The sequence below is a fragment of the Marmota monax genome, unplaced genomic scaffold (assembly GCF_021218885.2).
Source record: "Marmota monax isolate L192 unplaced genomic scaffold, Marmota_monax_Labrador192_F-V1.1 WCK01_AAM20220418_F8-fsc00017, whole genome shotgun sequence".
In the NCBI taxonomy this organism is placed as follows: domain Eukaryota; kingdom Metazoa; phylum Chordata; class Mammalia; order Rodentia; family Sciuridae; genus Marmota; species Marmota monax.
This window is the reverse complement of record NW_026695241.1, coordinates 6,657,165-6,676,199: the sequence shown is the minus strand read 5'-3', so window position 1 is coordinate 6,676,199 and position 19,035 is coordinate 6,657,165. Positions and strand designations below refer to the sequence as shown.

At 37.4% G+C, this 19,035-nt stretch overlaps 1 protein-coding gene across 4 annotated transcripts in view; it reads right to left on the bottom strand.

The window, feature by feature from the left end:
• Nucleotides 1–19,035, bottom strand: part of Efcab11 (EF-hand calcium binding domain 11) — a 157,789-nt gene that overhangs the window by 125,581 nt on the left and 13,173 nt on the right. For all 4 annotated transcript variants that reach the window (XM_046440683.2, XM_046440682.2, XM_046440679.2 and 1 more), the window contains exons 4-5: nt 7,674–7,775; nt 6,539–6,629 (exon numbers count right to left, since the gene is read on the bottom strand). In XM_046440683.2, the coding sequence (XP_046296639.1) occupies nt 6,539–6,629; nt 7,674–7,775 (193 nt within the window). The remainder of the gene's footprint in view (nt 1–6,538; nt 6,630–7,673; nt 7,776–19,035) is intronic.

Genomic DNA, 19,035 nt, shown 5'->3' with positions numbered 1-19,035 from the left:
CATTTAACTGTAGAAGTAAGATGACAACAAAGGAAGAGACGATCGCAGAACAGAAGGTGAATGTTATGAATCCCAACAATATATGTGTTTATATATAAAAATCACATTACTCTTATTTATGATAAAATCACTAAAGTAAACATCACCCAAACAGTTAAAAAATAATAAGTGCTTGCAACACTTTTAGAAGGAATGGATATGCCAGTGTTGCTATCACGTTATAAAGTGAAATGACTCTTTGAAGCCTTATATCCAAGTCTCCCCCACTTTTTCTTTTTGGATGTAAAGTCATTTATTATATTATTTTTATTAAGAGTATTATGGTTATACATGCATCGAATTTGATTTCTGATCACAATCCCCCCAATTCCTCCTCACTTTTCCCTCTCATCCTCCCTTCCATCCTCCCTTCTTCTTTCTCTCCTAGACTTCCTTTTGCTCATTTATTTATATTTGATTGGTTTTTTTTACTTATATACAGGTGAAACTCCCTGTGGTTTAGTTTTTTAAAAACTCATTCTGCCTTGCCTGCCCTTTCCCATTCCTCTATTCTGCCTCCCCATCTCCCTCCTCTACATCACTGATCTTCCCTTTATCTTTATCTTAGCTTATCCTTCCCTCCTGTTTCCTTTAATTTTCTCCAGCTTCCACAAATGAAGAAAACATTCCATCTTTGAGATTCTGAGTTGGGCTTATTTCACTTAGCATGATATTCTCCATTTCCATCATTTACCAGCAAATGCAATAGTCTCACTCTTTTTTATAGCTGAGTAGAACTCAACTACACACACATACACACACACACACACACACACAATTTCTTAATCCATTTATCTATTGATGGACACCCAGGTTGACTCCATAATTTAGCTAGTATGAATAGTGCTGCTATAAACATTGAGGTAGCTATATCTTTATAATATGCCAATTCTAGATTTTTTTTGGGGGGTGGGAAGTTATGCTCCATGTATGTTTGATATGTTAAATATATTCTTCTGTCATATGTAAATAAAAAGAATAAAAAAAAATTTAAAAAAGACATATATCACTGATTAATCAATTTTAGATATTTTAGGAAAATAACAAGGAGTAGGGTAGCTGGGTAATACAGTGATTCCATCTCTAGTTTTTTGAGGAATCTCCATAATGCTTTCCATTTATTGATCTTTTTTTAGTGTTAAGGTTTTTGAGTTCTCTATATATATTGTGGATATTAATCCCCTATCAGGAGTAGCTGGCAAAGATTTTCTTCCACTCTCTTAATCATTTCTTTTGCTTTGCAGAAGTTTTTTAATTTGATGGCATCCCACTTACTGATTCTTGGCTTTTATTTCTTGCACTCTTGGGGTATTCTTAAGGAAATTAGTGCCAGCACCTATATGATGATTTACCCTATGTTTTCTTATAGCAGTTGCAAGGTTTCTGGTATAATTCCAAAGCCTTTGATCCATTTTGAGTTTTGTGCAGGGGGAAAGATGGAGTCCCCCCACCCTTTTTTTCTGGAGTCTAGTTTCATTTTTCTACATAAAAGCTATCCAGTTGTCCAAGCACCATTTGTTAAAAGGCTGTCTTTTCTCCAAAATATATTTATGTTACTTTGTCAAGTATCAGAAGGTTATAGGTATGGGAATTTTTCTCTGTGTCTTCTGTTCCACTAGTTTTCATGTCTGTTTTGATGCCAACACCATGCTGTTTTTGTTACTATAGCTCTGTAGAATAATTACAAATCAGTTATACTTCCTGTTTCACTTTTCTACTCTTTTGGTTTTCTTATTCTTCCAAATGACTTTAAGAATTATTTTTTTCTAATTCTGTGAAGAATGTTATTGGTATTTTGATGTTGCTTGCATTGAACCTGCATATTGCTTTTGGTAGTATGGCCATTTTGACAATATTAATTCTGCCTAGCCAAGAACATGGGATGTCTTTCCATCTAAGGTCTTCTCAATTTCTTTCTTCAAGTGTTCTATAATTTTCATTGTAGAGCTATTTTACCTCCTTGGTTAGATTAATTACCAAGTTTTTCAATTTTAAAAAAAATGGCATTACTGCAAATGGAATGGTTTTCCTGATTTATTCCTCGGATGAATTATTGTTGGAGTATAGGAAAGCTATTAATTTATGGGTGTTGATCTTGTATCCTGCTACATTGCTGAACTCATTTATAAACTCTAGAAACTCTAGAAGTCTTCTGGTGGAATTTTTGGGGGCTTTTAGATAGGTTTATGTCATTGGGAAACAGAGGTAGTTTGACTTCTTCTTTTCCTATTTGTATCCCTCTGATTTCCTCTTCTTGCCTGATCACTCTGGCTAATGTTCCAAGAACTATATTGAATAGAAGTGGTAAAAAGAGTAAACAGCCTTGTCTTGTTCCTGATTTTAGAGGAAATGCTTTTAGTTTTTCTCCATTCAGTATGATGTTGGCTTTGGGTTTGTCATAAAAAGCCTGTACAATGTTGAAGCAAGTTCCTTCCATCCCTAGCTTCTTTTTTGTAACATAAATGGGTGCTGAGTTTGATCAAAAGCCTTTTCTGTATCTATTGAGATAATCATGTAATTCTTGTCCTTCATTCTGTTTAAGTGGTGAGTTACATTATGTTGAATCAAACTTGCATCCTTGGAATGAAGAGCCCACTTGATCATGGTATATTATCTTTTGATGTCTTTTTAAAATGTGTTTTGCTAATTTTTATTAAGGATTTTCATCAGGGATATTGGCATATAATTTTCTTTCCTTGATACATCTTTGTCTGGTTTTGGTACCAGGGTTATACTGGCTTCACAAAATTTATTTGGGAATTTCCCTCTCTTTCAATTTCATGGAATACTTTGAGAAAGACTAGTGTTAGTTCTTTTTAATGATCTTCTAGAAATCAGCTGAGAATCCATCTGATCATTGGCTTTTCTTTTTTGGAAGGCTTTTAACTGATGTTTCAATTTCATTACTTGACATTGGTCTGTTTAGATTTTCTATATCTTCCTGATTCATTGAGCAGGTCATATATGTCTAGAAATTTGTCAATGTCTTTAGATTTTTCAGTGTAGTAAAGTAAAATTTTTAAAATAGGATCTGATAATCCGCTGGATTTCAGAAGGTTCTGTGGTAATATCTCCTTTTTCACCTCTTGTTGATTTTTCTCTTTCTTTTGGTTAGTTTAGCTAAAAATTTATTAATCTTTTCAAAGAGCCAATTCTTCAGTGCATAATCCTGTGTATTATTTTCTTATTCTCAATTTCATTGATTTTGACTCTGATGTTAATTATTTCCTGTCTTCTGCTGGCTTTTGGATTAGTTTAGACTTCTTTTTCTAAGGCCTTGAGGTGGAGCATAAGCTTATTTATTTGCAATCTCTCTATTTTCCAAGTTTCTCTCTTCAGTTATTTGTTTTGATGTTTATTTGCTTGTTTGGTTGATTGGTTTTATTGTTGTGGTTTGGTTTGGTCTACTAAATTAAAATGCAATATGGGCAAGTACTCTTGAAAAAGACCAATCTTGATCTTTAGCAATTTCTTTGAAGAGAACATGGCAGTCACTGACTCAAATGGTATGAAGATTTATTTCTCTAGTCACTCAAACCACAGAGAACTCTGATCTAGTAAAAATTTTCACTCTTCTTCTTCTTTTTGTTTTTTTTTCTTATGGTGCTTTTCAGATATCAAGCTTTTATTCTGGGTAATTATGGGCCTGGGGGGTGAGCTCCATCAAAAGCTACTCTGGCTTCTCAAAAAGTAAGTCTAGCTTTAGACACATTATAAAGTTTTGCATCATAATAGCCTCAGCAGCTGATTTTTATTTTCTTATTCTGGAAAACTGTACACATCACTGAAACAGGGCAGGGGAGTGTATATATGTATATTAGACATCTGTTTCTGTGGCCTGCTTTAATTTACACAAAGGGGAACTATTTCTCTCTCCTTTTTGAATTCCCAACTTCATTTAATACTTTTTATATTCATCATTTATTCTGGTTGAGGGATTATGATAGCAATATAATTTTCAAATATAACTGAGAGTTTAAATAGAGCATGTTCAATCAACTAAAATGCTTTATTTTGCTGGTATATAGTGATCTCTGCAAAATGTCTTGAGCACACAACTCTCAGAAGTAGTACAAGATTTGTAAAGTATATGTAGTTATAGATTATATGTACATGTGCTACTATATTAATACATTATGTGTAGCTCAAAATATAGATTTCTCAAGAATTTTAAAGATGTCTTTTATTTAGTAATGACAAATAACTTTTTGCTGTCACTAGGAATTATTAATGATATTTAACAAGAATAATGTGATTTAAGCTAATTTATTATTTCAGAACATATTGGTTAATCCTTTGTGATTGAGCAATTTAAAGTTCAATTTGTTTTGATACATGATTTTAACACGTGTTAAAGATACCTCATAAAATTATGTAGATCTAAATGAGAAAAAGTCATCGGGGCCCTAACAGCCTCAGTTTTTAATTCTATCCTCTGATAAGGCAAAGGTTTAGAGGTTTTCAATTTTTAATTATTACTATTTTGTTATTGCTAACTGAAATTTAGCTAATATATTTCCTGATATCAATCTGATATCAGTTTGTTGCTCTTGAAAACTTATTAACCTTTTGAATTCTTATATTTAAAAAAAAATTATGTCCTAAAGCCATTGATATTTTGCAAGTTTTTTTTTAAAGCCAGTTAGGATATTCCATTTCCATATCTAATATGTAGATATTCCATCTACATATTAGCAAACATGTAGATGTGAAGAGTTATAATAGGTGACACATTATTTTAAAAAATAAAATCACATTTACAAACATCTACTTTCAGAAAATGCTCTCCTTGTAACAGGTTTCTTCCAGAAGCAGTTATTTTCTCACTTATTGTCAAAACACTGCTTCTACCTTGAAGGGCTATATTTAAGTATATTTTTCAAAAAATCTCTGCAAGATAGCATCTACTAAAACCATTTAGCACATCAAGGTCACCTAGTTTGGACAACTTGTCTTTCTGAAAAAGGAAAATGGGTAACAAATTTTAGTCTCTCTTATTAAAAACAACCTCTGTGTGGGAGAAATATATTGGTATTCATTACCCATTTCATTACAAGTGTATAAAAAGGTACTAGGATACTTTAAAGAACTTATTTGCACACAACCAACTAAGTAATATCATCCTATGGTACTGTGTATGCATCTGGCTTTAATGTCTTTGTTCTTCAGTAGCTCATTCAATAGCTTGTTTGTGAGTACTGCAGCCAATACATTTCATATATGTCACTGTTAATGATAATGAGTGCAAATCCTTATTCAAATAACCTGCTTCATTATTTCTACTGAGTAAGGCTGGCTTCTGGACAGATTCCATTAAATTGCTTTCATCCCAAATGGGAATATCTGCCAGATGTCTCCCAGTATCCATTCTCTCTCCCTCTTCCTCAGTATCAGAACCTGTGAACTGGCCTATAACTTTCCAGAGCAAACCTCACATTTTCCAAGGCCCTCCTCCTTTCTCCCTTACAGATACAGCCTTGAATCTACATTGTAAGTCCTGGGATGTAAGTAGGAACAATATATAGCCTTAGAAGAAGGGGCAGATCTCCTGCCTCCTTTCCTTCTAACTACCTAGAATTCAGATTTGATGGCTGCAACTTAAGCAACCATCTTGAAGCAAGGAGAAGCCAGGCATTATTAGGGCAGCCAGAGCAACAAGAAGGGGGACCCAGGTCCTTCATATCTATGTTGTTGTCACTCAGGCTTGAGTTGCCTATATTTATGTGTGAGAGAAATATATTTACATCTCTTTGAGCTTCTAGTATTTAGGGTTTTCTGTCTCTCATTTGTATGTTGAACCCTTATTAATACACCTGGTGATGGCCTGATGAAGCACTCATGCTAGGTGTTGGAGCACAGACAGTTCTGCCATCTCCTCACATCCACAGGTTTTCCTCATTAACATAACCTTCAATCTGCAGTTTCCTAACAGGAACTGCTTTTGAGCCACTCGTCCATTTAGTCAGAATTAGTTTTGAAGAACTACATAATAGAATATTTAAATTGACTTTACCAAGTTAGTGTAAACTATAACCTCTGTCAGCAGATTAGAAAGCAAATCAATGAGGAGGCCATCACTACGCACTTCCAGCTTTTCTTCCAGACAAGTCAAGAACCATGCATAATCTGCATTTGACAAATACAGACCATAGGAGACCACTAATGTCCCTGATAAACAGAAATAAAGTTTTGGTATTTTGCTTGACACATAAATATATGGAGTTCTGCTTCCTTCCTGCTCCTTTCCTGCCACTACCAACGATGTTTTCAAGCATCTGCCAGGTGAGCAGCACTCCACCCACCTTAAGGCCATCCTCAGGCTGTGGATGGACCCATACCTAAATACAGGCTTCCTTCCTGCATCACAACATGGTGCTATGACATGGAAATGTCCCAAAGTGAAAAATGTGCACAAGTAAAAGTTTTCCATAAAAACTGAAAACTCATGAAGCAAATGGTAAATCAAAGGGTGGATGGATGTAAAGATTTGGTGCTTTACCTGAATACTTCAAGAACAGTCCTTTCAGGTAATTTGGGAGCCACAAGCCTGAAGGCTCTTTGGAAATCTTCCAAAGTTAAAAATCCACGATCTATTTGAAAACAAAATATATCATGTTCAATTACTTTTATAAACCCTGTGAACTATTATTTCATACTTAATATTTATGTGAAACTTTATTTTAATATGTTATTGGGAGAAAAGCAGTACATTAACATTTGAATTTACAGGTAAGATAATCTAAGGTTGAGCTGGGGTTGTGGCTCAGTGGTAGAGCGCTCGCCTAGCATGTGTGAGGCCATGGGTTCGATCCTCAGCACCACATAAAAAATAAATAAATAAAATAAAGATATTGTGCCCAGCTAAAAAAATTAATATTTTTTTTTCTTAAAAAAAGATAATCTAAGGTTGTCTCAATTGAAGAATTTGCAAATCTAGCAATATTCTCCCCTTCAGCGCAGTCCCAGTGATCTCGCATCACTTCCAGTCCTGCCATTTTGCTGATTCTCCAAGTCCAGGGGAAAGGACCAGATGCAGACATGACTACAATAATGAAATTGGGCTTTGAGTCATTGTGAATTGTCAAAACTATTCAGTCTTCAAATTTTATTTTATTTTAGTTTTGTGGGGAAACTCATAATAGCATGGGAGACACTTTAATCCATAAGTCCTCTCCTCCTGGGTGAGATATGTGGGGCTGGGGGGTCTGTGGCCACCCTTCTCAGCCAAGCCCAGTGTGGGAAGACAACTCTTCCAATTGTGTGAGTCAAAGCAGGAGCTGAAGGAGACAGCTGCAGGGTCTCCCACACTCCCCAGCTGGCTGTGACCTATATCCCTACACAGCCAACCCTTTGCTGCCAACTGCACAATATAGGTACAATCTGTGAGTACACATTACAGTATCCAAGCACAATTACATAACCACAAACATTATTTCATCCTTAGAATGTGCCAAGAACTTAAGATTGCGGTGGAAAAAAAATTCACACCAACACCTTAGGTAATAGCTAAAGACTACAGTAAAATAATCTTCCAAGTACACTGTACATTTGGTTTACTGAGTACATATTCTCATTCACAATTTCTTAGCAGAAACTTTTTATCAAAACACTTCAAACACTCTGAAGACACTTACAGTGCATGTCAAAAGCTGTGAAGATGTGTCTTATCTCATTGTGATATAGTTGAACTTCCTTCTTTTTCCTTATGATATTTAAAAACTCCTCAAGCGATACACCTAAAAGTTGGGGAAAACAATTTGCCAAAGATGACTGTCTTCCTCTTTAGAAAAAATAAAACAGACGTGAACAGTAATAAATATCATAATCAAACTTGACCTTAATTTTGGAGAATGGTATTTACTCCTAAACAAAGTCAAAGAGACATTTTGCTACATGCTAAGTAAATCCAGCCCTGGCAATCAACGGTGAAAATGATAGATACCCTTGGGGTCCACCGTGCCATTGCAAGGGACAAAGGAATGGTGACCTTGAAAAAGTTTAACACTCTTTTCTCTAAAAGATCTAAAGGACAGGCAAGAAACTACTCATTAAACGATGTCTCATAATTTTTCTTTCCTTATGCTTCTTTGATCCCTTTTTTCATAGCCAGATGTCATTTCGGCAGGTTTTTTTCCAACTGGGAGATCAGGTCAGAGAAGTAGTTTCTCAAAAGTCAATACCAATTGCATACCACAGATAAAGGTGGAGAGAATATTACATAAACAATAGAGCTGGCACCATCCCCAGCCGTGGATACACCCCACAATGTGTTCAGCAGCCTGGGGCTCAGCTTCCTGCGACTCTCATAATAAAAGAGCCCAGCATGATGATATGAGATTGGATACTGTGCTTACAATGTCTATTAAAATGAATTCTAATGTGATCTTTGTAGTAGGTTTAAGAAGCAGAGCCAAGAATTTAAACATTTTAGTGAACTGCGTTCTAAATATATAAAAAGAGCAGTTCATTTTTATAATGCAGGATTTCCATTAAAAAAGTTATCACTCTGTTTTAAAAATAGCCCTAAATCATACTATAACCACAAGTAACCTTTTCCTTTGGGTGGGGTAACTAATATTGTGCCATATGTCATTTTTAAGACAGTTCCTATAGCTCAAAACATGTTGAAATAATTTTCTTAATTTCTTATGCTTTTCTTATTTGTAAAGATTTATAAACTTTAAAAAAATCAATCAAGCTTGATGTTTTTAAATTATTCTGATTGTTTTACAACTTTAAAATTTTTTTTTAGTTGTCGATGCACCTTTATTTATTTATATGCAGTGCTAAGAATCGAACCCAGTGCCTCACACATGCTAGGCAAATACTTTACCACTGACCTACACCCCAGCCCTTTTTAAAAAATATTTTATTTTTTAGTTGTAGTTGGACACAACACCTTTATTTCACTTGTTTATTTTTGTATGTGGTGCTGAGGATGGAACTCAGGGTCTAGCACGTGCAAGGCGAGCGTTCTACTGCTGAGCCACAACCCCAGCCCCTAGCCCTCTTTGACAACTTTTTAAGATCCACTATGTGCCAGGCACTGTATTAAGCTCTGGAAGTAGAGGGGAGAAGAAAACAGACATGGCCCCAGTTTCAAGGGTAATACTATTTAATGGGGAGACCACCATTATTCAGGTTCAACTGCAAACACATAATTGCAGATTGCAGTAACCAGGGAGAAACAGGAGGTTGTCAAGAGAGTCCCGGGAATCCTCTTGTAGCACAGATTCTGGTCGAGGAGAAAACTCTCAAGGGGAAGAAACATTTAAGCTAAGATCATGAAATGATACCAGCTAGCTAAAGGAGGAGAAGAAGAGCAATTCAAGCAGTGGAAACAACATGTGCAAAGGTGGCGGGCTGGCCAGGTGGGGAAATGAGAAGATGCCGCCTGCCTGGACCACGGTGAGCAAGAGAGAGTAATGCAAGATGAGGTGGGTGAGAGAGGCAGGGCAGGGACTCCCACAGGCCCTGTGGGCAGCAGCAGATAATTTGGATTTTATTTAGGCTGCAGTAGAAAGTCAGTCAAAGATTTAAATTAAGAAGTGATATGATCTCATTAATATTTTCAAAAGATCTTTCAGGGTATTGTCTTGGGAAAAAGGATTGGGGAAGAAGCAAAAATATAAAAAAGGGAGACCAGTTAGGAGACTACTGGCAAGAGATGTGGTTGTGGGGTGCTGGTGGGCACAAGGAGAAGGTGTCCACAATGTTCTAGAATAGAAATGACACGACTTGATAATGAGTCGGATGTGGCAGGTGAGAAAGAAGATGTCAAGAATAACCTGCAGCTTCTGGACTGACTGCTAGGTAGTTTGAGAAGTCATTTAAAGAGATAAAAAGACGAGGGAAGATAGGCTTTGGGGTGAGATGAGGAGCTGTGTTAGGATGTGTGAAGTGCTCAGTGCTTTGGAGCCAAAGAGGAGGAAAACGTGGAGGCGGCAGCTGGCTTTCCTCTAGGCAACAAGGCACATGCCCCGGCACCTAGAGGAGCGTCTGGCAGGTATTCCTACGTATAATCATCCCTTGGTATCTGTCGGGGACTGGTTCCAGAACCCCTCAAGGATACCACAATCCAAGGATGCTCAAGTCCTTCATATAAAATGGCAGAGTATTTGCATATATCCTCTGTACATCCTCCCATATACTTTAAGTCATCTCTAGATTACTTGTAATACCTAATACAATGGAAGCTCTGTATAAATAGTTGTTACCGTGTTGTTTAGGGAATAATGGCAGGAAAAAAGTCTGCATATGTTTGATATAGATGCAATTTTTAAAAAATCTTTTCCATCTGTGGTTGAGTGAAGCTTGGCACCTGCGGATGCAGAAGGCTGACAGTACTGCATTGAATCAGCATATGCAACATTTTCCCCCCCAGTAGCTGCTTAGAGATTGATGCTGCTCCATTCCATCTAATCACTCCTGTGACCAGAGAACATACCTCAGAATGCTAGCTGAGGTTAAAACTGAAGTCAGGTCATGCATGTTCCCTTAAGTTCATATCTATAACTTTAGTTTCATAAACTCCAAAAACTAATTATTTAAATAGCATCCAGAGTTGTTGAAACTCATGGAAACTTTATCCACTGATGATGGCATGTTCAATGAGATACATCACAAACTTACCCTTTATACCTCTCCAAAGAGGCTTTTAGCACCCAGTAACTTTGCACATGTAAACACACTATCTGGAAAGTCCCTTCTCCTTTATTTCTCCTAGTGAATTTTTACATCTCCTTCTACATGAAATTCAAGCGCTGCCTCCTCTTAGAAGTCTTCTCTGATTCCTCTTGACTGGGTCCCTTTGCTGTGAATGACAGTCCAGTGTTCACACACAATTGTCAAATTAATTAGAATCTATGGTAATTCTTTGGAGACAGGTCTGCTTCCTGGGAATGCAGTATGCATTGCTCACAATTTCAGCCCCAAGTTTAGCATGGTGTCTAGACTTCATACACAGGCATTCATCACGCATTTGCTAAAAAAGCAATGTGATGAATAAGAACGAATGAGTATGAGCGACCATGAAGATGTTTTCTAGATGATTTCTAGTTTGGGGCAAAAAGTTAAAATGCCTGTTTTAAGTCATCTTATAACTCAGTAAACTAGTGCCTCAAAGTAGGTCACTTTTTATTCACATAGCCAGCAAAATTGGCAGTCATTTTAGAACTCCTGTCTTTATTGGTGCATATTAATTATACAGAATGGCAGGTTTCATTGTGGCATATTCATACGTACATAAAAACATCCTTTGATAAATTTCACTAACACATTCCCCCCTTTCCTTCCTCCCTCCCCTAATCTTCCTCTGCCCTAATGTGCTCCCTTCAACCTGCCTGGTGTACTTTTCTCCCCTCTTGCTGTCTCATGACAGAAAACAAGTGACACTTTTCTGACTTATTTTACTCAAAATTACAATCTCCAGATCCATTAGAGTTTTCCTGCAAATGACATAACCTCATTCTTTATGGCTGAGTAAAACTCCATTGTGTATACACACCATATTTTCTTTATCCACACATCTGCTGATGGGCATTTAGGCTGATCCCATAACTTGGCTATTGTGAATTGTGTTGCCATAAACATGGGTATGCAGGTGTCTCTCAAGTAAGCTGACTTTAATTCTTTTGGATGAGTACCAAAGAGTGGTATAGATGAATCATATGGCTGTTCTATTTTTAGCTTTTTAAGGAACCTCCATACCGATTTCCATAATGGCTGTACTCATTTACATTCCCACCAGCAGTGTGTGAGAGTTCCTTTTCCCTGCATCCTTGCCATCATTTACTGCTATTTGCATTCTTGATGATTGCCATTCTAACTGGAAAAACTTCTATTTTAATACATAGTGACCTAGTGAAAAAAAAACCAAAATTCAGAGAGAAAGGCAATGCATGCATAATATCTCTCCTTTATTCATTATTGCATTTGACTTAGAGAAAGGATGGGGGGAGCTCGATTCCATGGTTCAATGTGTGATTCACATGAAAAACAGAACCATATGAGTGGTGCTATCTTTTAAATTACATGTTCAGATGACACATCAGTATTGGAGCTATAAAGCATTCAAGTCTTTATTCCCCAATCTCATAGAATAAAAATCAAATGTTCTTCGGTTTTTACTAGGAGAAAATGTATGTGGATTTAAATTCTGTTTATTACCACTTAAAAAGAGAAACACAAATAACTGTGTGTATAATCGTTCTTTCATGCTATTTTCTCACAGAGCCATATAACTTCTTTTTTCAAGTCAATATCTAGGGGTCAAAGGCATCGATTACATATTACACTGTGTAAACACACCCCTCTCCACATGCCCTCATGTAATCTTCCAAGACAAAACACATCCAAATGCAAGCCCCTTTTCTAAAAAGATGGAGAAGTTTTTATTCAGCTTGGCTCTGCTGTTGTAATAATACGATTGCTTTCCAAAGCTAATATTTAATAATTTACTATTCCTACAGCTTTGTAACGCAAACACATTAATGTAAGTTTTATGTATCTTGCTGCTTTTTAAATGGCCTAGAAATAGAATTGCTACAACTAGCTCCACCTGCTGTCAAAATAGTCAAACCTGAAATTACCATTTCACAAAGACTTTCAATAATTCTACTGACATCAGATTTCATACCCAATGAGAAATGCATTATCTGTGTCCCCCCCAGAGTGAAAGAATATGTTCAGGAAATTCTAATTTCAAACACAATCTTGCATCTTCTATGTACACTATTCCTCTAATAAGTTATCTAAAACACATTTTACAATAGTTACACATTAGAATCTCAACATCATCAGAAAACACATAGATCTAGGTGTTTACCTGCATTTATTAATGTCTATGGAAGGTGTTGTGAAATTGCCTGGGTATTTGGACTCTATAAGTGGTTTGCAGACTGTTGTTTTTTTTTTTTTGTTTGTTTGTTTGTTTTAATGCTTCTTAGGAAAGTCCTTCTTTATAAACCAGGACAGTCCAATGTATAGAGGACGTGAAGGCAAGGCTATTCCATTTGAAGAGAGGTGGGCTCACTGCACTTCTCTGTTCAACTGTTTCCCCAGGAGTATCCTAACAGGACCCAGGACTGAGGACCACAGCTTAAAGACTGCTAAGAATGTATCAGCCAGCTTTCCGTCACTGTGAAAAATACCTAACATAAACAAAAGAGAAAAAGATTGTATTTTGGCTTACAGTTTTAGTTCCTGGTTACATGGCCCTGTGGCTTTTGGCCTGTGGCAGCAGGGTACATGATGGTGGCAGTATGTGGTAGAGGAAACTCATCACCTGTTTTGCAGGGAAGCAAAACAGACAGACAAGACAGAATCCCAACAGACGGACAAGACAGAATCTCAACGTCCCCTTTAAAGGCACACCCACGATGGCCCAACTTCCTCCCACAAGACCACACCCCCTAAAAGTTCCTCTACTTCCCCAAAGCACCACAGGCTGGGCTCCAATTCTGTAGCACATAGGCCTTCAGGGAATAGCTAAGATCCAAATCCTAAGAGGACCTGACTCCACAAGCCTGTGCATTTCCCATACAAATAGAAAACATCTTCCATTTTATAAATTATCCTTAGCAAAATGACTCTTTTCATGTTCTATAATGAAAACATACATGCATTTTAAAGTTTTACTTTCCATACTACTACTAAATATATGTGATATAGATATGCCATATAGAGAGCCTGGGACTGTTACTTTTTTCTACTTCTTTTTTTTTTTGTTTTTAAGCCATTTCCTGGGAGGGTAATCATCTTTCATCACAGGAGCAGATATATTCATAAAGTCCAATCATACTATATATTATTTTTCCTTGAAAATTCCATTTTATATATATATATATATATATAAATATATTGTGGTTCACAGTTCTAAGTTTCAGTGCACAACAAGACATCCTCTTGAAAATGAAGTAGTCTAGAGTCTGGCCAGCACGGTGAGCTCAAATTAGAAACTGTAATAAACCCAGGAGAGTGAAGGAGAAAACAACAAAAACGCCAGGTTATCTGGACTGTAAGCCTTGTCCCATATTTAACAGCAAAGGGGGATTTGTGTTCACTGGGCTATATATTAATTTTCCCAAGGACTGAGAATGTCTAAAAAAAAAAAAGGGGGGGTGGGGTAAAAGAACAAAGTGGCCTTTTAAAATGCATAATGCTGGCCTTCTCTAATTTGAGAAATAAAATACAGATTATGTCTTTTGGAGGCTATGATGGGGGGAAAGGGCTGTAATGTGTTTACACAGAAAGACTGTAAGGACAGAGAGTGAAAGTGACATTGACAATGATGAGTTGTCACAATAAGATGGATAAGTAAATTCAGAAGACTAATATTTTCTTCTAGTTGCCTGCAGAAAAGTAGGGGAATAAAGGGAAAGAATCTACCTTAATGGAAAAAATCAAGTTTTACTCTATCATTGAGAGGAAAATGAGTGACAGGTGACAGCTGAATAGAGATATCAGAACCAATAAAACCTTATTTCTATCAAACATGGACAGGAATCATTACCCTTTTTATTATATACATCTCCTGCTCACAATACTTCAAGGTTTCTAGGTGTTAATAGAGCAAAGCCCTGATACCTCACTCTGGAATTTGAAACCTCGTCCTTCCTTCTTGGCAAATTGCCCTAAACCCCTTCCCAATTCTCGGTCCCATCAGGTCAGCGGATTTGGCTGAACATAATTTATAGTTATCTGCTCTTCTCCCTGATGTTGCAGGAGGTAACGATATTCCAAGGAGGGAACTATACTTAGGGGCAGATGCTTTATTAACAGCATCACAGCCAGGTGCACTGGTGCACACCTGAAATCCCAGCGACTCAGGAGGATGAAGCAGGAGGATTGTGAGTTCAAAGCCAGATTCAGCAACAGCGAGGCACTAAGCAACTCAGTGAGACCCTGTCTCTAAATAAAATACCAAATAGGGCTGGGGATGTGGCTCAGTGGTCGAGTGCTCCTGAATTCAATCCCTGGTACCCCCCCCCCCCAAAATAGCATCACAGCCACAGATTTAGGTACGCAACTCTAAGAGGAGACAAAGGGTGGGTGCTGTAGGAGGCGAGAGAGATGTGGAAGGAAGAGACGCCAGACACCAAGTGAGAGCATGGTTGGGTAAGAGGGTCTAAGAGAGAAAGAGGGTCTAAGAGAGGGTCTAAGTGCAGAAAGGGCCCTTAGGACAGAGTATTCACCTGCCTGATCCATGGCCAGTCGGGGACTGTGAGTGATAATGACTCAGGACAGTCTCTACCACCTCCAGTGCTTTTATGGCAGTGGAGTGGGTGAGGCATCTGAATCCCTGCTGAGTTCCCCCTGCAGGGCAGAGAGGCCACAGGAGCTAGCAGAAGGAGGAATGGGGCTGGTGTCTCTCTTTCTTTTACAATGTTCTCTTCTTGGCTTTGCCATTTTTCCAAATCCTGCCTATCCCCAGTGTCCAGCCCTAGGCCCACATCTGTCTAGGAAGGAGCATCGCCCTCCTCCTCCAAAGTCTTTTTTTTTTTTTTAAGCACATAGCATTTATTTTATTTTGAGAGAGAGAGAGAATTTTTTTAATATTTATTTTTCAGTCTTCAGCAGACATAACATCTTTGTTTGTATGTGGTGCTGAGGATCGAACCCGGGCCAGGCAAGTGCGCTACCGCTTGAGCCACATCCCCAGCCCTCCTCCAAAGTCTTACCAGTTTTCTTGCCAACAGTATTCAAATAAATCTGCCCATTAAAGAACTGAAAATACTTTTTCACCTTCTCTATCAAGCCATGTTTTTAAATGGTCCATAAGTTAGTGTCTGTGTTTCCTAATTCCTGTCTTTGTGATGAAATGCACTAGCCATTCTCTAAATGAAGAACTAAATAAATAAATTTATGTGTGAATTTCTCTGGGTGAAACCACAAATTGACCCTATGATTACAGTTTCAGAATATAATAACCTTAATTTGTATGAGTTTCCTGATTATAGAGAAGAACTAAGATGCTAACTGAAATCTGAAAACCTTCACCCTTGCTATACCTTGGCCTTTCCTCTGAAAGTAGAAGCCAAAAAACCCAAAACATATTCAACTACAGGTGTTTTAAAATAGACTCTAAAATATCAGCAAATGGAAATTTAAATTTAGGAAAATAACATGTTTAATAGTCAACTAACAAGTCAGACAAGACAGTAATAAATAAAAGCATACAAGATGATGACCATTAACCTATTCATTCACAAATTATTTTTCAATTGAACTTTCACTGGGTAGCATGGCTGAGTTAAACAGTCCATAATTACCATTATGATGAATCGATCTCTTTGATTTTTCCATCATTCAAAGTTGAAGGCTAAAATTAAGTTCCTGGAAATCTTTTGCTTTTCTAAGTATGAAAGTAAAATATGTGATTATTTTAAAAGAGCAATAATACAAGGAAACAGGAAAGAATTTTGCTCAATCTGATCATCTAGTGAAAGCAAAATTCTGAGGTATTTTGTCCTAGTTTTTCCTAGGGCATATTTTAGATCGATCGGAAATAATAACTCAGACAGCTGTGTGACAATTCAGGGGGACAATGCTCACTCAGTTCTTTCTTACAGCATTTAGCATAGAGAAAGAGATGCATAAATCTTAGCTGTTCTTATCCATATGAAATGCCTACCATTTATCCATAACAGAGCCAGATCTGCATACTTGTAGCACCTGGTCTTTGCCCTTCACAGAACTGTTCTGATGGGTTTTGGTCTTAAACATGGATCTACATGGAAGCCCTACAAAACTATTATATTTATTGAACCATTTGGGAAATTGGTATCAATTCATCATTCTCTCCCCATAAGATGTCATGAAGAACTGTCACAGGTCAGGGAAGACTACATCTCTCCAGAAAAAAGAGCTAATTGTATGAACTCTGACTACTGTACTTGCTTGCATTTCCCCGCGTGTTCTGGATGCTAGGTAGCTTAGAACCAAATCTGAACTCAGCTGCCAGCAACTATATAGAAACTGGTGACTGTCCATTTGTGTAATGTCCCCACTCCTGACTTCAACTCACCGGCTAATTAATTAAGTTCCTTAGGGGAATGAACTCTGGCCTCAATTCTGTCACAGTTACGAATATGACCCATGACATTATTAAAAATCAGGGGAAGGGCCTATCAATAGGTCAGGAAGGTAAAGCTGGAGGTCAAATGGCTCTGGTCGGCTGCTTACTAACTAGCTGTGCCACTCTAGGCAAATTATTCAACCTTTTTATGCTCCAGAATTTAAAAAAAACTTATCAAATGTAGATAATCATCAAAGTATAGAGTGTATTAAATATAATCTCCACTGCAATGCTCATCGCAAATCTGCACATGGGTAGGAAAAGACAGCTATAATTCATATCTAAAAACAACACGTTTTATGACAGTTGAAAGAATTTTGTAAACAAAGAGTCTGCCATACATATATTCTTTTATCATTCTTCTATTTGCTTTTATTATTCCTCTCTGGAGCCCCATTTCCTCACTTTCAACAGGGGACACATCTGTCCCCTTTTGGATGGATTATTTTTTTATTCCATTAACATAATTCCTTGTTCCTGGCTACCCTAAACAGTTTTTGCTGACACTCACATGGTTGTTGGGCTACAGGTAATTAAAAAATGAGTAGCACTTCTTCGGCTACTGCTGGCTACCCTAAGAATCTCAGCATGTACTGTTTCCTTGGTCTCTTCTAGATGTACTTTTGTGTGTGTGTGTGTGGTGCTGGGGATTGAACCCAGGGCTTTGCAAATATTAGGCAAGTACTCTACCAACTGAGCTATATCCCTGCCCCTTCTTTCTCTATACTTAATAGAAGTTATGAACAAGGATTGTAATAAAACTCTCTGAAAGAAGTAGCAATACTGTATACTGAAAACACTCTCAACAGCGATCTGTTGCTTCCTTAAATAAGTGGATGGATTATTTTTTTATTCCGTTAATATATTTCCTTGTTCCTGGCTACCCTAAACAGTTTTTTCTGACACTCACTTGAAGGCCAAGACCAACATTTCACTTTTTCTCAAATTAAAAAATGAGTAGCACTTTTTCGGCTACTGCTGGCTACCCTAAGAATCTCTCAGCATGTACTTTTCTTACACACATTCTACTCATATTTCTAATAGCTCTGACTTAATTTTTAACTCTTAATTTTCAGAAGAAACCTGTATAGAGATGATGTACTTCTGAGAGGACAAGCACCTGAGAAGCAGGACCTGGGTACTGAGGTACTGTCCTAAACCCAGAGTAAAGTATGTGCATCTTCAGGACACTGCCCTGGCCTAAGAGCAGCTCAGTCAAGGTCAGCCCAGGACATGGGTCTGCACCTCACCCATGCACCATGCAGCCCTGCCCAGACACCTGGCCTGACCTTGTCTTGAGGTAAGATCAGCTGTGGAGAGCAGTAGAATTCCCAAGTCACAGATACCAGAAGAACCTTGGAAAACTGATTACCAAAATGATTAGCTTCCAGGAGGCCAAGACCAACATTTCACTTTTTATCCAAAATCAAAACATTAAGGAGAAAGAAAATATTTGAAGAAACATAACCTGTGCATGAACCCTCTTCTTCCAGAGAAACATGATGTAAATGTAACTCATGTCACTCATAGGGAAGAGATGTAGTCCATGTCTGAAATTGGTTCAGGATTGAAGGGTCCTAATAGAAAAAAATTCATGTTAACAGCAGAGGTCAGTGACAATTCACTGCTGGATGGCTATTTAACTGTTTGCTTGAATGTTTGTGGTCTTGGGCTCCCCATTAAGTCAACATGAATTAAAGCTAGTTGGAAAGTTAATGCCCTGGTCATAAAGCTGTTCCTTTAACCTGGAAGTGAAGCTTTAAGAAAGTTAATCAAGATTGAAATGGAAAAGTCTGGAAGGTTATATATATATATAAGGCAGGTCCTTTCACAGTGTTTCTAGAACAAGGCACTAAGCATAAACATTTGATCTCATTCCTCCAAACTAATCCTTCTTCTGATAGTTCCCCTTAATTTCT